This window comes from Miscanthus floridulus, chromosome 2 (genome assembly GCF_019320115.1).
Source record: "Miscanthus floridulus cultivar M001 chromosome 2, ASM1932011v1, whole genome shotgun sequence".
In the NCBI taxonomy this organism is placed as follows: domain Eukaryota; kingdom Viridiplantae; phylum Streptophyta; class Magnoliopsida; order Poales; family Poaceae; genus Miscanthus; species Miscanthus floridulus.
Window position 1 is genome coordinate 168,673,608 of NC_089581.1, and position 20,496 is coordinate 168,694,103.

At 49.9% G+C, this 20,496-nt stretch overlaps 1 protein-coding gene across 1 annotated transcript; it reads right to left on the bottom strand.

Annotated features, from left to right (window-relative positions):
• Positions 1 to 14,430: 14,430 nt before the first annotated feature.
• On the bottom strand, positions 14,431 to 15,912 carry LOC136540580 (GEM-like protein 1). Its single transcript, XM_066532581.1, has 4 exons — positions 15,557 to 15,912; positions 15,362 to 15,451; positions 14,964 to 15,241; positions 14,431 to 14,742 (listed from the first exon to the last, which is right to left on the bottom strand). Exons 1-4 carry the CDS (start codon positions 15,744 to 15,746, stop codon positions 14,545 to 14,547), a joined length of 756 nt encoding a protein of 251 aa, XP_066388678.1. The 5' UTR covers positions 15,747 to 15,912; the 3' UTR covers positions 14,431 to 14,544.
• Positions 15,913 to 20,496: the final 4,584 nt, after the last annotated feature.

Here is a 20,496-nt window from a genome sequence, read left to right on the forward strand (position 1 = left end):
CGTTCTAACGAAGTTAGGCAATTTCTACGAGAGTACCGTGACACCCATTTTCACCCCGACCTACTACCGTTCTCGAGTGCTCGCCTTGGTGCAAATCACTAAATAAAAACATGGCACTAGTGTTTAAGAATTTTAATCCGAATTTAAATTCCAATTTAGCATTGTCATACTATTTTCAAACTTGAAAATTGGCCTTGAGTTGAATTTAGGTTGAATTTTTAAATGGTCAAAACTTTACCAAACTTCACCAACAACCATTTCATGGCATAGCACATAGTTTATACCAAACAATTGAACCAAAACATCAGGGCATTATTTAACTATTTTGCATTTTAAAAATCGCCAAAAATGTACTTTCAACACTGCAAATTTTTGTCGATTCAACGAAAAGGAGAAATTTTAATTTCCGATTTGATTTTTGAGCCGGCAAAAACCCTAGTCAACAACATTTGTTTTCTAAAACCCAAGTTGTGTTTACATCTACTTGACTAGTACTTTAATTTTTATTAAAATCCCAAACACACGTTCTATATTATTATTGCTTTATAAAAATCACTTTTTAAGTCAAACTATTAACTTATCCATATAACTAGGGATTAGGTTTTTAATTATCGCATTTGTTTATCTAACTCACTATACTTATAGATCTATTTCTCAGGCCGTAATTTCAGTGTTAAGCGAGCTCGTAACACTAGAGGTGTTACATTTCTGTTACGTTGTGCAAATTTTCCAGTTCACAGTGCAGCTGGTTTTTGATAGCCAGTGACTGAATGCCAAAAGCATTTGTATGATAGCCGGTGTGTGGCTTGCTGTGGCCTGCTTTTAAACTTTGTGGCCAGCTTTTGGTCAAATATAATAATTAAGTAGTAGTGCTTGTGGCTGGCTTTTGAACCCTGGAACTTATGCCCTTCTGTGTGTGCTGTTAGTGAACAATATTAAGTAATGTACTTACTCCTATACTAATGGTCCTGCTACTCTATTGTGATGTGTAATGTGGACATTGAAATGCTACCAAAATCATGTCAAAATGTTGCTGAAATCTTGACCAAAATCAAGTCAAAGTCATACTAAAATTCTGACTAAAATCAAGTGAAAATGGTGCTGAAATTAAGACTAAAATTATTGCAAAATACTGCTGAAATTCAACCTAAAATCAAGTCACAATGCTGCTCAAATTATGACTAAAATCAAGTCACATTGCATCACAGCCAGACAACAAATACATAACTTCAAGCAACATCCATCCATCCATTGATTCATTCTCAATTCATTACATTAAGACTGATTCACAATCATTTAAACATTTGGGCAACAACTAAATCTAGCAGTGCACCAACAAGCACACCTACAAGAACAGATACATCCAACACAATCTGTAATTTCCTATGACCCAAATCCTGCCTTGGTTCACTGACACTGTCCTGCCTTAGACGAACACAATCTGCTTCCCTTACTTTTGAGCCTCTGATCGCACAAAGGCCTCGTACTGTTCCTCCGACTAAAACCCTAGATCAGTTCAACTAAAACCAAATCAGAAAAAAAATCAAAAAACGCTGCGAATTCTCACCTGTTCGTTGTTGGGGCACTTCACGAACCACTCATTCAACGAGTTCGGTTGCTTGCTCTGGATTCGGATCAGAGGAACATGGCAATCGGGGCAGTCCAGTAGGGGGGCCTTCCCCCTTCTGGTGCCACCAGCGGTGGAGCTCGAGCTCATATCCACGAGCCCCTTGCGTCGTCGTCGTCGGGTCCCTGCTGCGCCGCCGCCGCCGCCGTCGCCGAAGTCGCCACCACCACCGCCGGGTTAGGGTTCGAGCGAGGGCGAGAGAGAGGGGGAGTGCGGGAGAGTGAGACTGAGGAGACGACGGAGGTAACCGAGCCATTTACTTGAGGAACGGAAGACGGACGGATACGGTCCAGTGTATGCCACGTAAGCCAGCGAGCGGGCCCAAGCATTTGGCGGGTGTAGAGTGTGGCATATATCAATGTATGCGAAAATTGTAATGACGTGCTTCGGGATAGACGAATAGTAATGACAAATCTTAGAACTTCGAGAATTATAATGGCCTCGATGCAATATCCCTGTAGGCATCGCTGGGCTGCGCACAGGCAGAGTAGTTGAGCGCGGTGCAGGCGAGAAAGGGCAGGCCGTGTCAGCAACTCAGCGCCCCGATACTGCACTCGGCGGCGACAAACTGTAGCGCACCGACCGACCAACCCCTCTGTTACTCCGGACTATAGTGTCTCTACTACACGGTGGTGCGGATATAAGCGTGGCCGCCGCTGCGTCTCCACCGGCGCAAAGGTTCGTGCGTGCGCCGCCGCATCTCCTCTCCACGGACTATGACAGGAGGGACTTGTACTGCTGCCGGTCATTTGCTCTGAATGCGAGTTTTTACCATGGATCATGCAAAATCAACTTTGTATACTACACCGTCCACCCATAATAAACTAACTTATACAGTTATCACAAGTCAAACTATTTTAGTTTAACCATTTTTTTATAAAAAGAATATCAGTATCAATGACACTAAGAGCATCTCCAACCTCTTGTTAAACCCATTCCCAAACTTTTTTTTAGCGTGATGGGGAAACATCACTCCAACAACTTATCTTAACTCTCAATCAATCCACCCTAAGGAAAAACGAAGACATTCACGTGGAAACATACACGGACGATAGATACTCTCTATCCGTCTTTTCCTCGGCGCTGTCCGTTGCCCTGACTACGCCGTCGTCTCTATAATGGAGTTTCACCGAAATTGGTTCTCAGGCCATTATTTCCATATTTAAGAATAATGGGACATGGATCAAACAATGGTGATTCCATTTTGGAGGTTCTGGGTGTGAGTTTTGGTGCCGAGATCCTAGGATGGTCGGTCATGGCCCGATGGCCGCCGCCAGCGCAAGGGAGGTTCGTCAGAATTAGATCTCTGACCACTATTTTCAAATTTGAAAACACTTGAAAGTAGAATGAAATGAACATTTTATTTTGAAGGTTGTAGCAGATGTGAGGTTGGGTGCCAAGAATGATTGGCTACGGCGGCAAGTTATTTATTTCGTCCATGACCGATGGCTAGGTATACACGAGAGATGACGAAGTGTGTGTTTTCAGGAGCAACTAAGACGGAACCGTTGGTGGAGTGTGTTTTTCGTACCTAATATTTTTCTTAGAAAGGTTCCAAATTTATGTTTTGAGGAGTCAAGTTTTAGTTAGTGTTAGAGATACTCTAAATAAGTACTCCTTCCAACCTAAATAGAGAGCGATTTTTAATGTCACCTAAGTTATTTAAAAAAATTGACTAAGTTTGTCAATATATATATCCAAATAGGTTTACAATGAAACATATTATGCGATTAATTTAATAATATTATTTTGGTATCACAAATGTTATCGTTTGACTCCTCAAAATCGAGAATTATATATTTTTTTAACAGATGGAGTACACCACAAAAATACAATTCACAATGTATCTAATGATACTAACTTTTTTGTTATATATATTGGTGTTTTCTTTATAAATTTGGCTAAGCTTAAGAAAAAACATCTCCTAGAGCCAACTAGAGCCTAAGTCATCATCTAGAAGACTGCGACTAGCTGTTAGGACGAATTGTTAGATAGCTAAAGTTTAGTCTATACTATTGAGATATATAGATTAGTTTTTTCTTTTCGCGTATGTGCTCATTCATGTAGGGTCTGTTTGAATCGTGACCTGGCAGGTAACTTGCTAGGACTATTTATGAGATAGCTAAAATTTATTCCTATACTACCTGGATACATGGACTGTTTTTTTCTTCTCTTTTCGTGTAGTATGTGCTCATGCACATAGGACCTGTTTGGAACCGGCCACGTAGGTAGCCAAGCAACGGTTTGACCGGCGCCTCGCCGGGCACACCGTCTAACCGTCTGCAAGTGAAAAAATCACATTCACAAAGTTACCATAGATGTCTTTGTAGGTGTTTTATGATCAGCAACTCGTCACGGGTTACCTGGGACGATGTTTGAAGGACTTCGGCGTATGCAGAACTCGACAGTAAACACAAAGAAACGAACGATTTATACTGGTTCGGGCCCTCTCGTCGAGTAATAGCCTTTACGTCCAGTCGACGTGTAGCCTTTTGCATTGGATTGATCGTATGATTGTTAGTCATGGCCTGCCGATCTAGGGAGCCTTGTCCTCCTTTATATATCCCAGGAGATAAGTCTCCTAATCGGTTACAATATAAGAGTCCTAGTAGGATTACAGAATAGCAATGTTACTATGATTACATATGGAGAATTTCTAGCCAGACTAGATCTTCTCCCATCCTTGCGGGGTACCTGGGGACTATGTCCCACAAGCCCCCGAACACCGTATGATTGAACTTGGAAGCCTTCTTGTTCCTCCAGGTCTTGCCGATAGAAACAAGCATTGCCCGGGTGCTTTCTTGAGTGAAACCATGTGGTGCTTCTTGAAATCTTCGAGTGGTGCACACTTTCCGAAAAAGTGCACTCACTAAGTGTAGCCCCCGAGCCTCTTGCTGTTTGGAACAAAGAGTTTGAGGGTCTTATCTACAATTCCTTATCAAGAAATTTGAATGCATCCTCTGAGGATATGTATCCCACAGCCCCGAGCCTACAATCCGACTACTCTGTAGTCGATTATAGGATCTTGTAGACGTCCTCTAGGGTGCAGCGAGTAATCTTCCGAAGACAAGGATCAATGACCGCTTGTCGCCGAGTGGTTGAATGCTTGAAAATTTGGTCTTCCATCCTTAAATTCGAGCCCCCGAGCGTAGTTAGAGTGAAGGTGAGTAGGCCATGATAATGTCCGAGCCTCCGAGCTTAGTGGCGTGGTATCTGAGTAGCAGGGTGATTATGTACGTGTACGCCTGTCATGAGAGCCTGTACGTATGTGCAATTGAAATCTCTCAATAGCTAGCAAGTGTGTTGTGATCTTGCATGTTGGATGAAGTACGTGCAGAACAGTTGCACCGCCGAGTACTCGGAACCCGTCCCCGACTGGTGCGTTAGGTCTGAGTCGTCGCTGTCGTTTCTTCGCCGAGTTGCTTCGTTCGTGTACGTCTTGTAGGTGCAGGCCGACTAGCTTGCATGTCTCCACGACCGGTGCATGCTCTTCTTGCTTGTGAGCAACAGAAGCACACATAAGTTAAGTATGTACGTGCATGCTCATATTGGTAATGATCTTGCTGATTGTAATAATAGATCTTTGTCTCCGTGTCACATGCTGGCCTGTAGCTGATGTGCGGAGCGCCGATCGTCGTGTCTGCGTAGTCGTCCACGTCCTGTCTAACTTAGGACGAGTCGAATTTTAGTGACTGTATCCTGATTTACTTAGGACGAGTCGATTGTAAGCGTGTTATTGAACACTTAAGGGGTGGACGTAGTTGACTAGGCGTCTCGACCGACTTCAGAGTCGTGAAGGACGAGTCTGTTCGAGTGCGTGTATCAGCACTGTAGGTAAAGGGACTTGATGACTGCTTTTATGTTGGCGTCTATGAGAGGGACATTGAAAAGATAGTTTTCACCTTTGCTTATTAGTTAAGCCTGTCGTAGGCTAGCACGTAGCCTGTAGACAATGTAAGACTGTGTTGAATCGTCAATGGATTCTGTTAGTCTGTTGTTAAGCCGAGTGCCCTAGAGGATTGGTTTGTAATATAACCTTTGTTTAAAAGGTAGACCATTAGTCTTGACGAAGACTGTAGCTTGTACATATCGGATGTATACTGTATCGTCTTGTTAGGCCTAGTAGGCACATAAGACGGTGTTATCCGAGTAAAAAGTAGTCGATGTAGTCACTATAGTTGCTACAAAATATGTTGGACCCTTTCATCGATGTTAAGTGCACAACGTCACTTGTTCAAGGGGTCTTTGTAGCGATTGTTCACAGTTAGGATCCAGTCAGTAGCGAACGAATCAGGTACCTTGCTTTTGGAAATCACCTTACCCAGGACTACATGCAATAGCGTTAACTAAATGTCGGTTAGCGGCATACACCAGTCGCAGAGATGTGAGCCGACTGAGTAGTCGGCGTATCTTGCAAAGAGCCAACACAACCAAATATCCAGCGTATGCAGCTAAGACTACGTGTCGGATGACGTCATTATAGTCAGAAAGATGTGTAGCAGCGTGAATAGCCGGCCTATCTCATAGTTAGAAAGTAGCAACATGGTTACTTGTTGAAGGTGTGAACAACGCTAGGTTGTGTACCTTATAAAATAGATGCGACATTAATTGCAGAGATGTGAGCCTTGAACGATATATCTCTATAGCAAGCGTAAGGTAGCGGCGTGGCCACCCGTTGAGAAGGAACGACCGGGGCCGTTGCATACTGACGGTGACAACCGTCGTGTATGCTGACAACGATGGCCGGAGCCATTGACGACGAGGTCCAAAGCAGCGACAGCGACGAGTTGTCGACGAGAGCCGAGGCGGGCAGTAGCGGCGAGTTGTCGACGCGAGCCGTGGTGGCGAGAGCGTCGATGAGGGCCAACAAGAGCCGTGGCAGTGAGTTGTCGACGAGGGCCGACGAGAGCCGTGGCAGCGAGTTGTCGACGAGAGGCAGTTTGCCGAGGCACGTACCTCAACCAATAAAGTAGTGGCCTGGGTAAGGTAGCCTGCAAAGACACCTACCTTACCCAGATTTGGTTTCTTAGCTTGTCGAGTAGTCGGACACCGCAGCGGTTGTTGGTACGTCGAGCACTCGGAGCCCGTCCCGCTGGTGCGTTGTATTCGAGTAGTTGACGTAGTCATCCAGCATCGTGGTGAAGTCATCGGCAGTAGTCGAATGTAGTCACCGAGTTGTTGCCGTTGCTGCACAGTTTGCTAAATTTGGCTCCGTGAATTAGGACGGGTCGTACTCGGCTGCAACTCGGCTTCAAAATTTGCCGTAATGTCTGTAGTCGGCTTCCATGTAGATGTAGGCACAGCTTCCTGTGTGCTATCGACTGCATATATTTTGAGTCTCGTAGGAGTATAGGACTCCCTCGCCGTACGTGCAGGTAGCTGTGCCGTCGAGGCTCGGGAACCGGCAGCACGCATCGAATAGCATGAGGCCGAGACGGATGCGACTTAGCTTGTCCGAGTCGATCTAAACGGCCACCTGTGTACGTGTATACCGTATTGACGGTAACGTGCAGTCGTGCACTGGTATGTCTCTCCATAATTTGCTTGTTTGCATCTTCTAGCGTGTGGCTAACTGGCTGTCTGGCTGTTGCACTCGAATCGGCATTGTGATGAACTCGAATCAGCATGGGACCGGGCTGCCTTGAAGCCGCTAGCAAATCGCGTGTGGCTCCTGCACACGGGCAAGATCTGTACCCTGACTTCGTCGTAAGGCTCGAGATCGGTTCCTTGCTTACTCGCTCGTTGGTGTTGATCTCGAGTTCATGTCAACTCGATGTAGTCGACGAGTTGATGTCGACTTGATGCAGTCGACGAGTTGGCCATGTATGACGACGGGGATCAGCATGGAGAAGCCAAGCTGCCACGGGATAGCGCTGAAGTTGTTTGTTGATCCCGCCGGGAACATCATCTAATCAAGGTCCGCCGAGCTCTCGAACGTAATCGCGCCGAAAGCCCCCGCCTGACATACCAGCTGTCGGTGTTTGATGACCGGCAACTCATCACGGGGTTACCTGGGACAATATTTGAAGAGCTTCGGCGTACGCAGAACTCAGACAGTAAACGCAAAAAGACGAATGATTTATACTTGTTTGGGCCCTCTTGTCGAGTAATAGCCTTTATGTCTAGTCGGCGTGTAGCCTTTTGTGTTGGATTGATCATATGATTGTTAGTCATGGCCTGCCGATCTTAGGAGTCTTGCCCTCCTTTATATATCCCAGGAGGCAAGTCTCTTAGTCGGTTACAATGTAAGAGTCCTAATATGATTACAGGATAGCAATGTTACTAGGATTACATATGGAAAATTCCTAGTCGGATTAGATCTTCTTTCATCCTTGCGGGACACCGGGGGACTATGTCCCACAAGCCCCCGAACACTGTATGGTTGAACTTGAAAGTATTCTTGTTCCTCCAGATCTTGCCGAGTAGAAACAAGCTGAAACCATACAGTTTGCACGATCTTAGGTGTCGAACAGTGGTAAACCACACAACAGTACGACAATTCTTGACAAAGACACAAATAAATGATAGTATTTACCTTTTGTGCTTACATGTGTAGATAGATGGACATGCTTAGATGTGGGTGAGTTGGACCTAAAGTATGTGTTGTAACGGTAATTACTGACCGTAAATTACCTATTAACTACGACAATCTTCGAAAACGATCGAAAGAGGGCAAAATCATTTTCGATTTCGTTTCCGATTATTTTTACCGTTATTGTTTTCATCTTTTTCGATTACCGCTACCATTTCCGTTTAGGCCTAAAAATCGTAAAAAAAACTCGAAAACGATTTCCGAAAATCGGAGATTGTTATTTTCGTTTTCATCCCTAGTTAGAGTGTACTTTAAAAATTAGCTCATCCATTGGTCCACCTATTCGGATGTTTTAGTATCAGGGCCTGTTTGCCGGGGCTCTGACTCCTCTGAAAATGGCTCCGGCTCTGGCTCCTCTGAAGGAGCAGCTCCTCTGGAGGAGCTGAAACCATTTTGGAAAACGTTTGGCAAAACGGCTCCTTCGCACTAGACGATGTGAACCCACAGTAAGGAGCCGCGCGAAGCTCATTTTTTAAGGCTTCTCCTGCGCAGGCAAAAAGTAGCTCCGACTTTTGATCGACTCCCCATGTGGAGCCCTTTCTAAAATAGACGTCTGGCACAACTCCTGCAGGAGTTAGAGCTGAAGCCCCTGCAGGAGCCCTGCCAAAGAGGCTCTCAAATCTTAAGTGACTAAACTTGAGTACTCGTATCTAAATTCCAAACCGGCAGTAGTAAGCAAGTGATTGGAAATGAGCAGCATTGGTACCGGTACTCCAGTACTACGTAATCAGTTGGAATCTCGCTGGTCCAAATGCACATGGGCTCAGCTTTTTAAGGAAGGGTTACATGATTATGTCATTATAATTTTCGATGTTCCGAGAAACGTCATTACTATTCGCCTATTTTAAAGCATACTATTATAATTCTTTGTTTCCCACAAAAATACCACCGAATACGTATGGATAAAATCTGGGTCCAGCTGCAGGCGTATACAAAGACGTATACTTCATCACCCTGTCACTGACACGTGGGCCCCACATGTCATCTTCTTCTTCCTCCTCTCCTTCTCTCTCTCCATCCCGACGCGGCCACGGCCACGGCGAGCAACAGCAGCAGCAGCCCGCCGGCAACTAGCACGCCGAGCAGCAACTGAGCGCCGCCAAGGAGCTCGGCCTCGCGCAGATGGTGGTCAGCCTCGCCTCGGACGCCCATGGCGACGGCGAACGCGTGCGCCTGGAGCTCTGCCCCGCCGTGGCCGTGCGGGAGCTCCGCCCGTCATGGCCACGAGAAGGTGAGCACACCCTCCATGAGCAGCCCTCGGAGCGTGGCGATGCTGGGCCCAGTGCGTGCATGGGCACGGGCACGCCCCTAGCGCCGATGAGGAAGACGAGCGCGGAGTCGAGCAATTGGGCAGCCAAGTAGAGCCCCTGGCCCCTCTGCCATCACTGGCATGCGCGCGGACACGTGCACGACGCCATGGAACCCAGCCTCCTCTGCTTCACCGGTCATCTTCGTCGGTGCGCTAGACGGTGATGGATGACGGCCCCCCTCCTGGGCCCGCGAGGTGCCTGAGCTCTGGCTGCCCAGATCCAGCCAACACGCGGCCAGCACAAGCGCGAAGCCGCGGCCGCAGCCTGACCGGCGAGCACGGGCAGCCGCGCGCCCGCTGGTGAGGAAAGAAGATGTGCTCGTCGACGATGAGTAGCGCCGGGGACTGGTTCTGGGCAGCGGCGGCTACGACGATGAGTGCTCCAATCGACGTCGAGCAGCAGCACATCGGTCAGGCCACGAGCTCTGCGCCGGCCGCGTCCTCGGCGCGCCGCCGGGCGGTGAGCTCCGCACCGGTCGCGTCCTGCTGCTCGGCTGTGGCGCTCCCGTCGCCGGCTGCTCGCCCGCGGCGCACGGGGTCACGACAGCGGCTCGTCGGCTCGCCCGCAAGCCCGTAGCCGCCGCCGGCGGCAGCGCCCGCCGTGGCCGCGTCGGGATGGAGAGAGAGGAGAAGAGGAAGAAGAAGATGACATATGGGGCCCGCGTGTCTGTGACAGGAAGATGAAGTATACGTCTTCGTATACGCCTGCAGCGGGGCTCAGGTTATGTCCATACGTATTCGGTGATATTTTTGTGGAAAACGAAGAATTGTAATAGTATGCTTTAAAATAGACGAATAGTAATAACGTTTCTCCAACCATTAAAAATTATAATGGCACGAATTCAAATGTCCCTTTATCAAAACGCATGTTGGGGCGTGGATCTATATCCATCAGGCAAGCGACAGATGCAGCGATCACAACGACCCGGCCATATGCCGCACGTACAACCAGCATAAAGTGACAGCAACCGTTTCGGTTCCAGCGTTAAGCAAGGTGGCGTAGCGGGGGAGCTCGGCCTGGGCCTGGGCTCTCGCCAGTTGCTCGCTCGCTCACGCACTGTTGTGTCTGTGTGGGTCTCCGGCTATGATTAGCAAACCAGTGCGGCAGTGCCTACCGCTACCGGGGCTGATTATCCCCGGCTTGCTGCTGATTACTCCTCCTGCTACCACCCACAGGTCGTACCCCTGCTATTGCTACGCTAATTACAGAACTCCATCAATTCCAAATTATAAGTCATTCCAAAAATCTTTCAGAAATCTTGGAGAGTCAAAAACGTCTCAATTTTAACCAAAGTTATAGAAAAAATTATAAATATTTATGACATCAAATATATGTATATTATAAAAATATAATTAATGAAGAATCTATTGATAGTTAGTTGGTATTATAAATATTATTATCTTATTATATAAATTTAGTCAAATTTGAAATAGTTTGCCTCTCTAGATTCTTGGAAAAATAATTTAGAACGGATAGAGTATTACTTACTACTACAAATGCGTGGGATTTAGCGGGGGAGGGATGGATCCGTCCTGAAAAGAAGCGCCCTCCTCCGATCTATGACACCAAGTGCGTGCGGTGCGTGTGCGTTCCTCCTTTCCTCTTGTTTTGTTTGGTTGGGTTCATGTTCATCATCATCAGTCCGTAATGTACTTGCCAGCCAAAAGAATTCCCCGCTCTCCTCCCAATTGTACTGCGGTTGCTTTGGCCGCAAATCGCAGAGGAGGATGACAAGTTAACCCACCCACCAATGGCGAATTATTCTAAAGCCTGGCTGGGCGAAAAAGATGATGCCCCCAGGTGGAGCCAACCAGGGGCCGAGGAGGCCAAAGACAAGCGTCACCACCTCCTCCGGTTACCGGCTCACCGGTCACCGCTACCGCATCGGCGACGAAAAAGATTAGCTGAAAGGAGGAGAGACGAGAGAATGTGATTCGCCTCGTCATGCATCGCCGGTGTGAATGAAAGGAAAAAAAAAAAGATGATAACGCGGCCCGCCGGCGTCTCCTCAGGCAGACCCAGAGTCGGAACGAACGACATACTCCTACATATGGCCTGGGCCGTGCACGTCGCCGTCAGCGCCTAGGCACGGTTGAGTCGGTCGTCGTCGTAGTACACTCCACTTTGGTGTTGGACACGGCTCACGGCTGGGAATATCACTAGCCAGTAGCCAGCCACGCACTCGAATCGAGAGGGCATGGGCCTGTGGAAAAACTAGGCTTCGGCTTCGGCTTCGGCTTCGCCTTTGCAGCAGCCGTTTCTCACTGGCACCCACTGCTGGCCTGCTGAGAGCGATGTGGCGCGTCGTGTCAGACAGGGGAGAGAAGGGAAGCGATGCAGAGCAGGAAGGAAGGAAGCCGCGAGAGAGAAACCACCCAACCCGAAGTCCAGAACCCACCGATCTGCGCTGCTACGGAGCGGCCACATGCGCGACGGACGGATCTGCCCTGCCCTGCCCTGCCCGGCCGCCGATCGTGGTGGGTATTCGTTCGCGCGTGTTCTCTCTGATCTCGCTCTGTGAGATGAGCTGTGCCTGTGCGTGACCACTCCTCCCACTCCCATAAAAGCGATTTTGTGCGCGCTCACATGGCTAACCGCCCCCATTGCTCTTGCTCCGCCCATCTGCCTGCCTCGATCTGCGACGTGATGTTTCTTTCTACGCAAGCATGTTTCAAGGCCCACCTGGCTCATGCATCCCCATCACTGCTAATGGGCTGCCTCTGCCTGAGAGGAAGACGATGATGCGTCGCGTGCTACGGGCATCTACTGTACCCTGCCACTAGGCAGGTCCAATGATTCGTGTTCGTTTTCGTATGTACTCCTGCTCGTACACCACTCCTCCAATGGGGATACGCATGCTCGGCGACTCCAACAAGTTGTTGCGGAATTAATGTCACTTGAAGGGAAGGGAAGGGAAGGGGAGCGAAGGAAATCGACTGTTCCTCTTCTAAAGTTTACTTTCTATACAATTGAATATTTTATATTAAATATAGATAAAAAATAATTAATTATATAGTTTGCGACTAATTTACGAAACAGATCTTTTAAGCCTGATTAGGGCATGATTGACAACGTGGTGTTACATATGCTAATAATAGATTAATTATATTTAATAAATTCGTCTCGTGGATTACTGATAGATTATATAATTTATTTTTTATTAGTATTCGAACATCCCCATACGATACCTAGCACCCCCACACTTTAACAAGCCCTAAAGGGAACTCTTCCGTCTCCTCTAGTCTCGTTCGCTTTGCTTTCGTTTCTGAGATCCGAATCGATCTCTGCTGAACGATGACTGATCCATCCCTCCGAAAGCGTTGAAGACTGGATGAGGGTACAGGACACAGGGCTTTCTGGGCTGACGGGCGCCCTACCTTCCCTTCTCCTCCCTCCCTTTCCCTTCCACTTGACGCCATCCCTCCCTCCTCCCTTTGTCTTGTTCCCTGCACGTCTGCATCCAACGCCTGCCTGTACTACTACCAGTACAGTACTGTACTGCCACCGCCCTGGCTTTAACAGTCCATGCTACAGAGCATACAGATGCACATCGAGGCGATTATTGGGGGTCTTATTTAGTTCCCCGTACAAAAGTTTACTCCTGTCCTATCAAATATTTAGACACACATATAGAGTATAAGATATAGATTAAAAAAAATAACTAATTATATAGTTCACGACTAATTTGTGAGATGAATCTTTTAAACCTAATTAGTCTATGATTTGACAAGGTGCGGTAACACATATGCTAATAACGAATTAATTAGATTTAATAAATTCGTCTCATGAATTACCGATGAATTCTATAATTTATTTTTTTATTAATATCTAAAACATCTTGTGCGACGTTCCATGTGACACCCAACGTGATACATCGAAACTTTGCGCACTAAATTTAAGTAAAGCCTCAATCAAACTGATTGGGCCGTACTAAAAGCTGTTTTGCAATACTAGTACTGGTAGTATATTTGTATTAATCGGGACATGCATGGTCCAGGCTGCCAGAGTGCCAGACCAGACACGACACAGGAACCACGGCAAGCGTCTAGTAGCCGTGGCGGCTCCCCAGTCCCAGCCTAGGCACACCTGCCTGGCCGTGGCTGCTGTTGCTGTACCACCGCGCTGGCCGCTGCTGCTGCCCGTCTGCTTTTCTCTTCTTCTTGTTCCTTCCTCGCCCTGTCCAATCGAATCCGCTGCCGGGCCGCGGCGCCGTGGTCAGCACCTGCACGCGGGGAGTAGAGGGCCTGGGCCACCCGTCCCTTGCATTCCCATCCATCATCCGTGCAGCCTGTAAGCGAAACGAACAGGCTGTTTGAAAGATACTCCGGCTCCCACCCCGACGTCGCCGCAGCGGGCGAGGCGATGGGAACGGCGGGCCCGAAAAGGCTACGCTACGCGCCTACGCCCCCATGTACCAGCGCATGTCACGCACACGCGGCGAACCGCACGACTGCCTTCCTGGCCCAATGGCCCCGGCTGCTCGCTGGCGCGCGGGCACGGTCGACGCGTTCGTTTCGGTTCCCCGCGGCGAGCTGGTCAATTCGCGGCGGGTCACCTCCGACGGGAACGTGGCGAGCCCAACACTCCACCACGGGCAATTTAATTTATTGCCACTCTTACGGTTGCCACTCCTTCAGTTGCCAGTATTAAAAGTGTTCCTACATATTTGCCACTGCATGCAATTCGTCTCCTACGAATTTACCATTTTCGCCGATGTGTCGTGCCAGATGGACTCGCCAGCGTGGAAGGCAGCCTAGAACCCTATTTGGGCGTGGCAAATGACCATACTGCCCCTCCTACACGCCCATGGACACCCACACCATCTGAGCCCTGATCAAATCCAGTGCCGGCGGACGCCTCGACCCCTCCCGTTCCATCCGATCCTCCAGTGAACAGATGGCAGTATTTTTCATTGTTCCTCTTATTCAAGAACATCAGATCGAGATAAAAGGAGGGCACAGTTCATCATGAACAAAGTACAGCAGCAGTAGGACCGAACCGAAGCCTGATCAGCATCAGCTGCGCTGGTGGCCGTTGACATCGCGGTGCTGCAGGGCCTCGTAGAGATTCTTAAGGGCCTTGTCGTAGTTCACGAACCCCATGAACCAGAACTCCTGGTTATCCGTGGTCGTGATCTGAATGTACCTCTCCGCCTGGTTGCGCATGCTGGAAGAAGGGTTCACTGACATCACTTGGCTTAGGGGAAGCACCACCTGCAGGCAAATTTCGCACACAATACCATTTTTTGTTCTGTCAGTCTCATGGAACCGAAGAACTTGCAGTTGCAGGTAACTGAACTGAACTGAACTTCTGAAGGCGACTGAAAGGCAGGCTTCCACAGTTCCACTTACCTTGTAGTACATGCACTCTTGCTGCTGAACTGAACTGAACTTCTGAAGGCGACTGAAAGGCAGGCTTCCACAGTTCCACTTACCTTGTAGTACATGCACTCTTGCTGCTGGCCGACAGGGCCCTGGTAGCAGAGCGGGCTGTCGCTGCAGAAGGCGAGGCGCGCCGTGGAGAGGTAGAGCATGCCGATGACGGGGCCCGAGGAGGTGGAGAGGTAGCAGGCGTAGGCCTTGCGGAGCTGCTCCCCGGGCATGACGCCGAACGTCTGGAAGAACACCCTGTCGTGGCCACCCTCCGCGTACACCTTGGTTCCCTGCGACAGCCGCGCCACCGCCGCGTCTGCCATGTTCGGCGCCGTCCGGACTGTCGATCAAGGAAGCAGCAAAACACACATCGGAAGCCACATCGCGTATCAGTGTATGATGACGATTGACTAATCGATCAGAGAGAGAAAGAGAGAGTATCAAAGCATGAGGCACGCACGGTGGTGCCAGATGTTGCCGGTGGCGTCGGCGGCCTTGCGGGTCCCGTCCTCGAGCAGCTTGCCGTAGCGGCACAGCGCCTTCCTGACGGCTGCAACGCATCCAATCCAAGCGAACACACACGTAAGCCGGCCGACGGATTTCTCTCAACTTGAAGGGGCACAAAAGATGAGCAAGAGCAGATTCAGGCGCGTACTCTGGCCGGTGGAAGGTGTCGCGGACGCGGGGGTGACGACCACGTAGGGGTTGCCCACGCCGTTGCTCGTCGCCGACACGGCCACGGCCGTGGCGGCCTGAGGCGGCGGTGTGGCCAGCTGCTGGTTGTCGTACGCCTGCCCATGCCCGGCCGGGTAGTCCGGCGGCGGAGCAGCCCACTGCGACACCATCTGTTCACTGGAGGATCGGATGGAACGGGAGGGGTCGAGGCGTCCGCCGGCACTGGATTTGATCAGGGCTCAGATGGTGTGGGTGTCCATGGGCGTGGAGGAGGGGCAGTATGGTCATTTGCCACGTCCAAATAGGGTTCCCAGGCTGCCTTCCACGCTGGTGAGTCCATCTAGCACGACACGTCGGCAAAAATGGTAAATTCATAGGAGATGAATTGCATGCAGTGGCAAATATGTAGGAGCCCTTTTAACGCTGGCAACTGAAGGAGTGGCAACCGTAAGAGTGGCAATAAATTAAATTGCCCCTCCACCACAGTCCACCCCTGCGCTGCGCAAAATGATATAAAACTCCAGCCCCGGCCAACCCTTTTCTTTCAGTTTTTACACATTCGCTGTTACTTTTTATCTCTTCCCCTTTACTGAAGACGCGGATCTATCTGTCTGTAAATAAATATATATAAGAGAAAATTACGTTCTTACCCATATCTAGTACTTCAATTGTGATTTTGTCCTTATTTTTTAACTTTGTGTTTTTGTTCTTGTTATTATGAACTGAATTGTCCGTCCGCCCCTGCTTTCGATGTCCGTCAGATGCCTATTGAATACATGAATTAAAAAAATTCCAAACCTGAAAAGAAAAGTCCAAATGCCCACACGGCCCCTTATCCCTTTCTGGTTGTTTCTCGACTCCACCGAGACACCGACCGCATCGGAGAGGGAGAGAGCGGGCGACGCGGTTCCAGGCGGAGGAGTGTGCGGCGTGGGTGCGGTGGCTCGAAGCAGCGTCGGCATCAGGGCGGGCGGAGCAGGTGCGGCATCGGGGCGGCGTGGCGCGGAGTGGCCCGGGACGCGGGGGCGGGCGGCGCAGCATCAGGGCGGGCGGTGGCGGTGCCTGGCGACGTGGACGCGGAGCGGGCCAAGGCGCAGGGGAGGGAGGAGCTGCATCAGTGCGGGCGAAGCGGGCGGCTCTGGTGCCTGGACACGGCTCCTTGTGGCGTTTGGCAGCGAGTCTCCGCGGCGCTCGTCTGCGGCTCCCGGCGGGTCTCTTCTCGGCGTGGCTCGGGGCACCCGCCTCTAGGTCTTCTCACCCACCTTCATTCCAAAAATCTTTGTTGATGTCATGGACCTGGGCCTGTCACGGAGACGAGAGGCTAAGTTGGCAGCAGCCAGCAGGCGAGGAGGCGGCGGAGGGATGAGCAGCCTCGCCATAGTGGAGAAGAAGCCACCACCATTAGTGGAGAAGAAGCCGGCGGCGGCTGCACGGGCGGCATGCTCTTTCACCTCCTCGACTGGCACCGTCGCCTCACCCGCAAACGCAGGCTCTTCTCCCCGCGCCGCCTCCTCCCCTCCTTCCTCCGCTCCTTCTCCCCACGCAGGCTCCCGTGCCCGCCTCCTGCTGCCCCGTTGACGATGCCGCACCCGACCACCGATGGGGCCACCCCGGGCGTCGTTCTGACAGCTTGCCCTTGGAGCGTTCTGCACGGCTATAGGTACAGCCTCCTGGTCTTCCCACGGAGATAGATTGCGACACCGCCGCTGTCTCGCGTAGGGACGGCCATTGTTCCACCAGCAATGTCGATGCAGCGATCAGTACCAGCACGGTAGTGTTGCCTATAATTGATTTTGGTGATGAAAACAGGAGCAAACGAGGCTCTGATATGGAGGCCAAGCACAAGGAGAGTAGCGTAAGAAATGAGGTAATGCGCACTTATGCCAGGGTTAGATCGAGCGGTGCTGCCGTTCAAACTGGAGATGAGAGGTTGTATATTCTCCAATGCTCAATCACCCAATTTTCAGAAATGTATTAGATCAGTTTAGAGGCCAGGACCCTTCTTTACTGTTAGGCCTTGTTTGGTTCCAAGCTCCTAAAATTTTTAGGAGCTAAAAGTTTTAGGAGCCTTTAGGAGGCTGCCAAACCCTCCTCAAAGAGCGTTTGGTTCCACCTCCTAAAATTGACTAAAAGCAATAAATACATTAGCAAAAAGACCATGCAGCCCTCCTCCTTACCCTTGCTCCTTCTCTGCTCCCATCGTGGCCCTCGCTCTCCTCCTCCTAGCCGTCTCCCATCGTGATCCTTCACGCCGATTCCCCATCACCACCACCATAATTTACATCACCCATTGGAGCCATTCTACCAAAAGGACGGAACAATACTGATGATCAGAAATTGCAGCTAATCTAACGACATCCGAAGCCCAAGTGCATGTTGTAGTAGTGTTGATCCGAACCAGAAATCAAGCAGATGCCGGTGCCACCTCGCCGGTAGACGGGCGGTGAGCAGAGAGCATGGGGAACGGTGCAATAAAGGAGGGTGAGAGAGAGAGAGGGTAGGGCAATAAAGGAGGGGTAGTGGGGGTCCAAGATGGACTTTAGGAGCTTTTAGGAGGGGGTGGAGCTCCTAAAGTTTTTAGGAGCTTTTAGGAGGAGGTGTTTGATTCTTTAGGTAAATTCTTTCTAGATTTTAGCTCCTAAAACTTTTAGAAGGGGTAACCAAACAGGGCCAGAATTTAGTCTGTTACCACTCATTATTTCAGAACTTATGACTTGTTTCTGTAGTAAATGCTGCTATGGTCGATCATGATGATTCACAACTGTCTTTTTATTCATGTCATTCTCTTTTTCAATTTAGTTAGTAAATATATGATGTAGTTTTAGTGCTTGTAGTGTTACATGAACCAACTTGTATGGCGGTTACTTTTGCTGAAAAAACATATACCGTATGATATTCCTATGTGGTAAGGTACTAAGATTATCAGTGCATGCATCTACTTGTTAACCGATGTTCTACATGCATTCTTATACATTGAAGATTTTTGGTCCCACACAAAAGATTATATCGAAATATTTCTTATGGCGTTACATCTGTCATCATTATGAACCTTTTGGTCCCAAAATTTTGAATATTTATCAATATTAAATCTGAGTTCAAATAATTGCAAGTTGTGCTAAATATGTTTGACCAAATTTAATCAATTGTCAACGTACAATAAAAAAGTCTAATTTCAAATCAGGGTAAAATCATAATTAGGCATAACAAACAGGGGCAAAATCATATGGACATTCATGTCCTTTTGTACAAAGTTTAACACCATTAGAGATAGATGACGGAGTAGGAATAAACTGATGCTTCGTTTTAAAATTATAGGAGTAAATCCACAAAGTAAAAAAAACAAAAATAAAATTACAATTTTGATAAAAAACAAGCGTAAAAACACAAGAGCACCTGTATATAAACGATGGTGAGTGAGCGGTGGCGAGTCTGCCGGATCGACTGGATCTGCACCCGAAAGACGAAAATGGTTTCCTGACGCGTCACAGCTCGGTTCTCCTCTGCTTGTGCTAAATAAAAAGAATTCAAAACGCAGCACGCACGCAGGTAAACCAGCCTGCTGTACCAGCCATTTTTCTCTCCCACTAAATTAATCGTACTTTTTCAATCAATAAATAATATTTTTCTTTTATATTAAATTAATCAATAGTATTTTCAGTCATAACTTACCAGGTAAACAAACCCAACCAAACAGGACGACTGCTCCCAAGTAGCAACGGCCCCCAGTCCGGGGCGGGCCTACTGTACTGATCGAGGTCATCGAGCGGCAGCGGCAGCGGCAGGGGAGGCGCGCGTGTGTACCGTGTACTAACGTGCGTGCGAGAGGGAGGCTGGCTGCTCCTGTGCTTCAGGTGCGTGCGTCGTGGCTACAGATCGGTGTCACGGGGCCAGCCATGGGTGATGGCTCCCCCTCCTCCTCCCGTCCAGCCGTCCTGCAGGCAGTTGGGGCATTTCGGGGAACCTGACGAAACGGCCGCCTGACACATCCATTGGGACGCATGGCCCGTGCCGGTTCCTGAATCTCGCGTAACTGGCCTGGCTGACCAACCCCCCCGTCCGCCCGTCCGGCGTGGTCCATGCTCGGCGATCGGCGCCGCGGCAGGCAGCAACTTACTTGAGAGCAAAAAAAAAAAAAAGAAAAATCAATAGTAAAAGAGAGAACTTTTTATTTGACACCAGACAAATGACCCGTTCTTTTCTTAGTCTTCAAAAAAATTTTGTTCTCTATTTAACACCGAGTTCATCTTTCATTCCTTATACGACACCTCATTGGATTTCCCATCCGTGAACCGTTAACTGCCATGTGAAAAGACGATTTTTGCCCCTGTGGGCCCTACCACCCTTCTCCCTCCTGTCCGCGCCCGTATAAGCAGCACGCCGACGGTGGAGAAGGCAGGCGCGTCGCGGCCCCCGCCGACCGTCCCCGCCGCTGCGGCCGGAGCCCCCTCCTTCCTCCGACGAGCCGCGCCACCTCTGGCAGCCGCGACGTCAACCACCGGCAGGGCTCGCTCGGTCGCGTCGTGCCCTGGGACGGCGGACGGCGGGGCCCCCTCAGCGGGGGGTGGCCACCCGCCCCACCGGCGCAGCACCCTGCGGGGGGCGCCGTCGCTCCGCCCCTGCGGCGTGGGGGGGGAGGGGCGTGGAGGAGGAGGAGGGCGCTAAGGGCTGGCGCCGCCACCAGCGAGAAAGAGGCAGCTAGGGTTCCGTCGAGCGCCCGCGGATCGCCAGGAGGATGCAGCGCAGGGGAAGCCACGCCGGCGTCCAGCGGCGGGGCCCAGCCGCTCCGCTCCGTGGTCGGGGACAACCACCGGTGGGGCGCATGCGCGCGCGCTGCGCCGCGTGCTGAGGGAGCCGCCGCTCCGGCCATCCGGCGTCGCTGGGCTTGGCTGGCACGCTAGCATGTCAGGAGTGAGGGAGAGG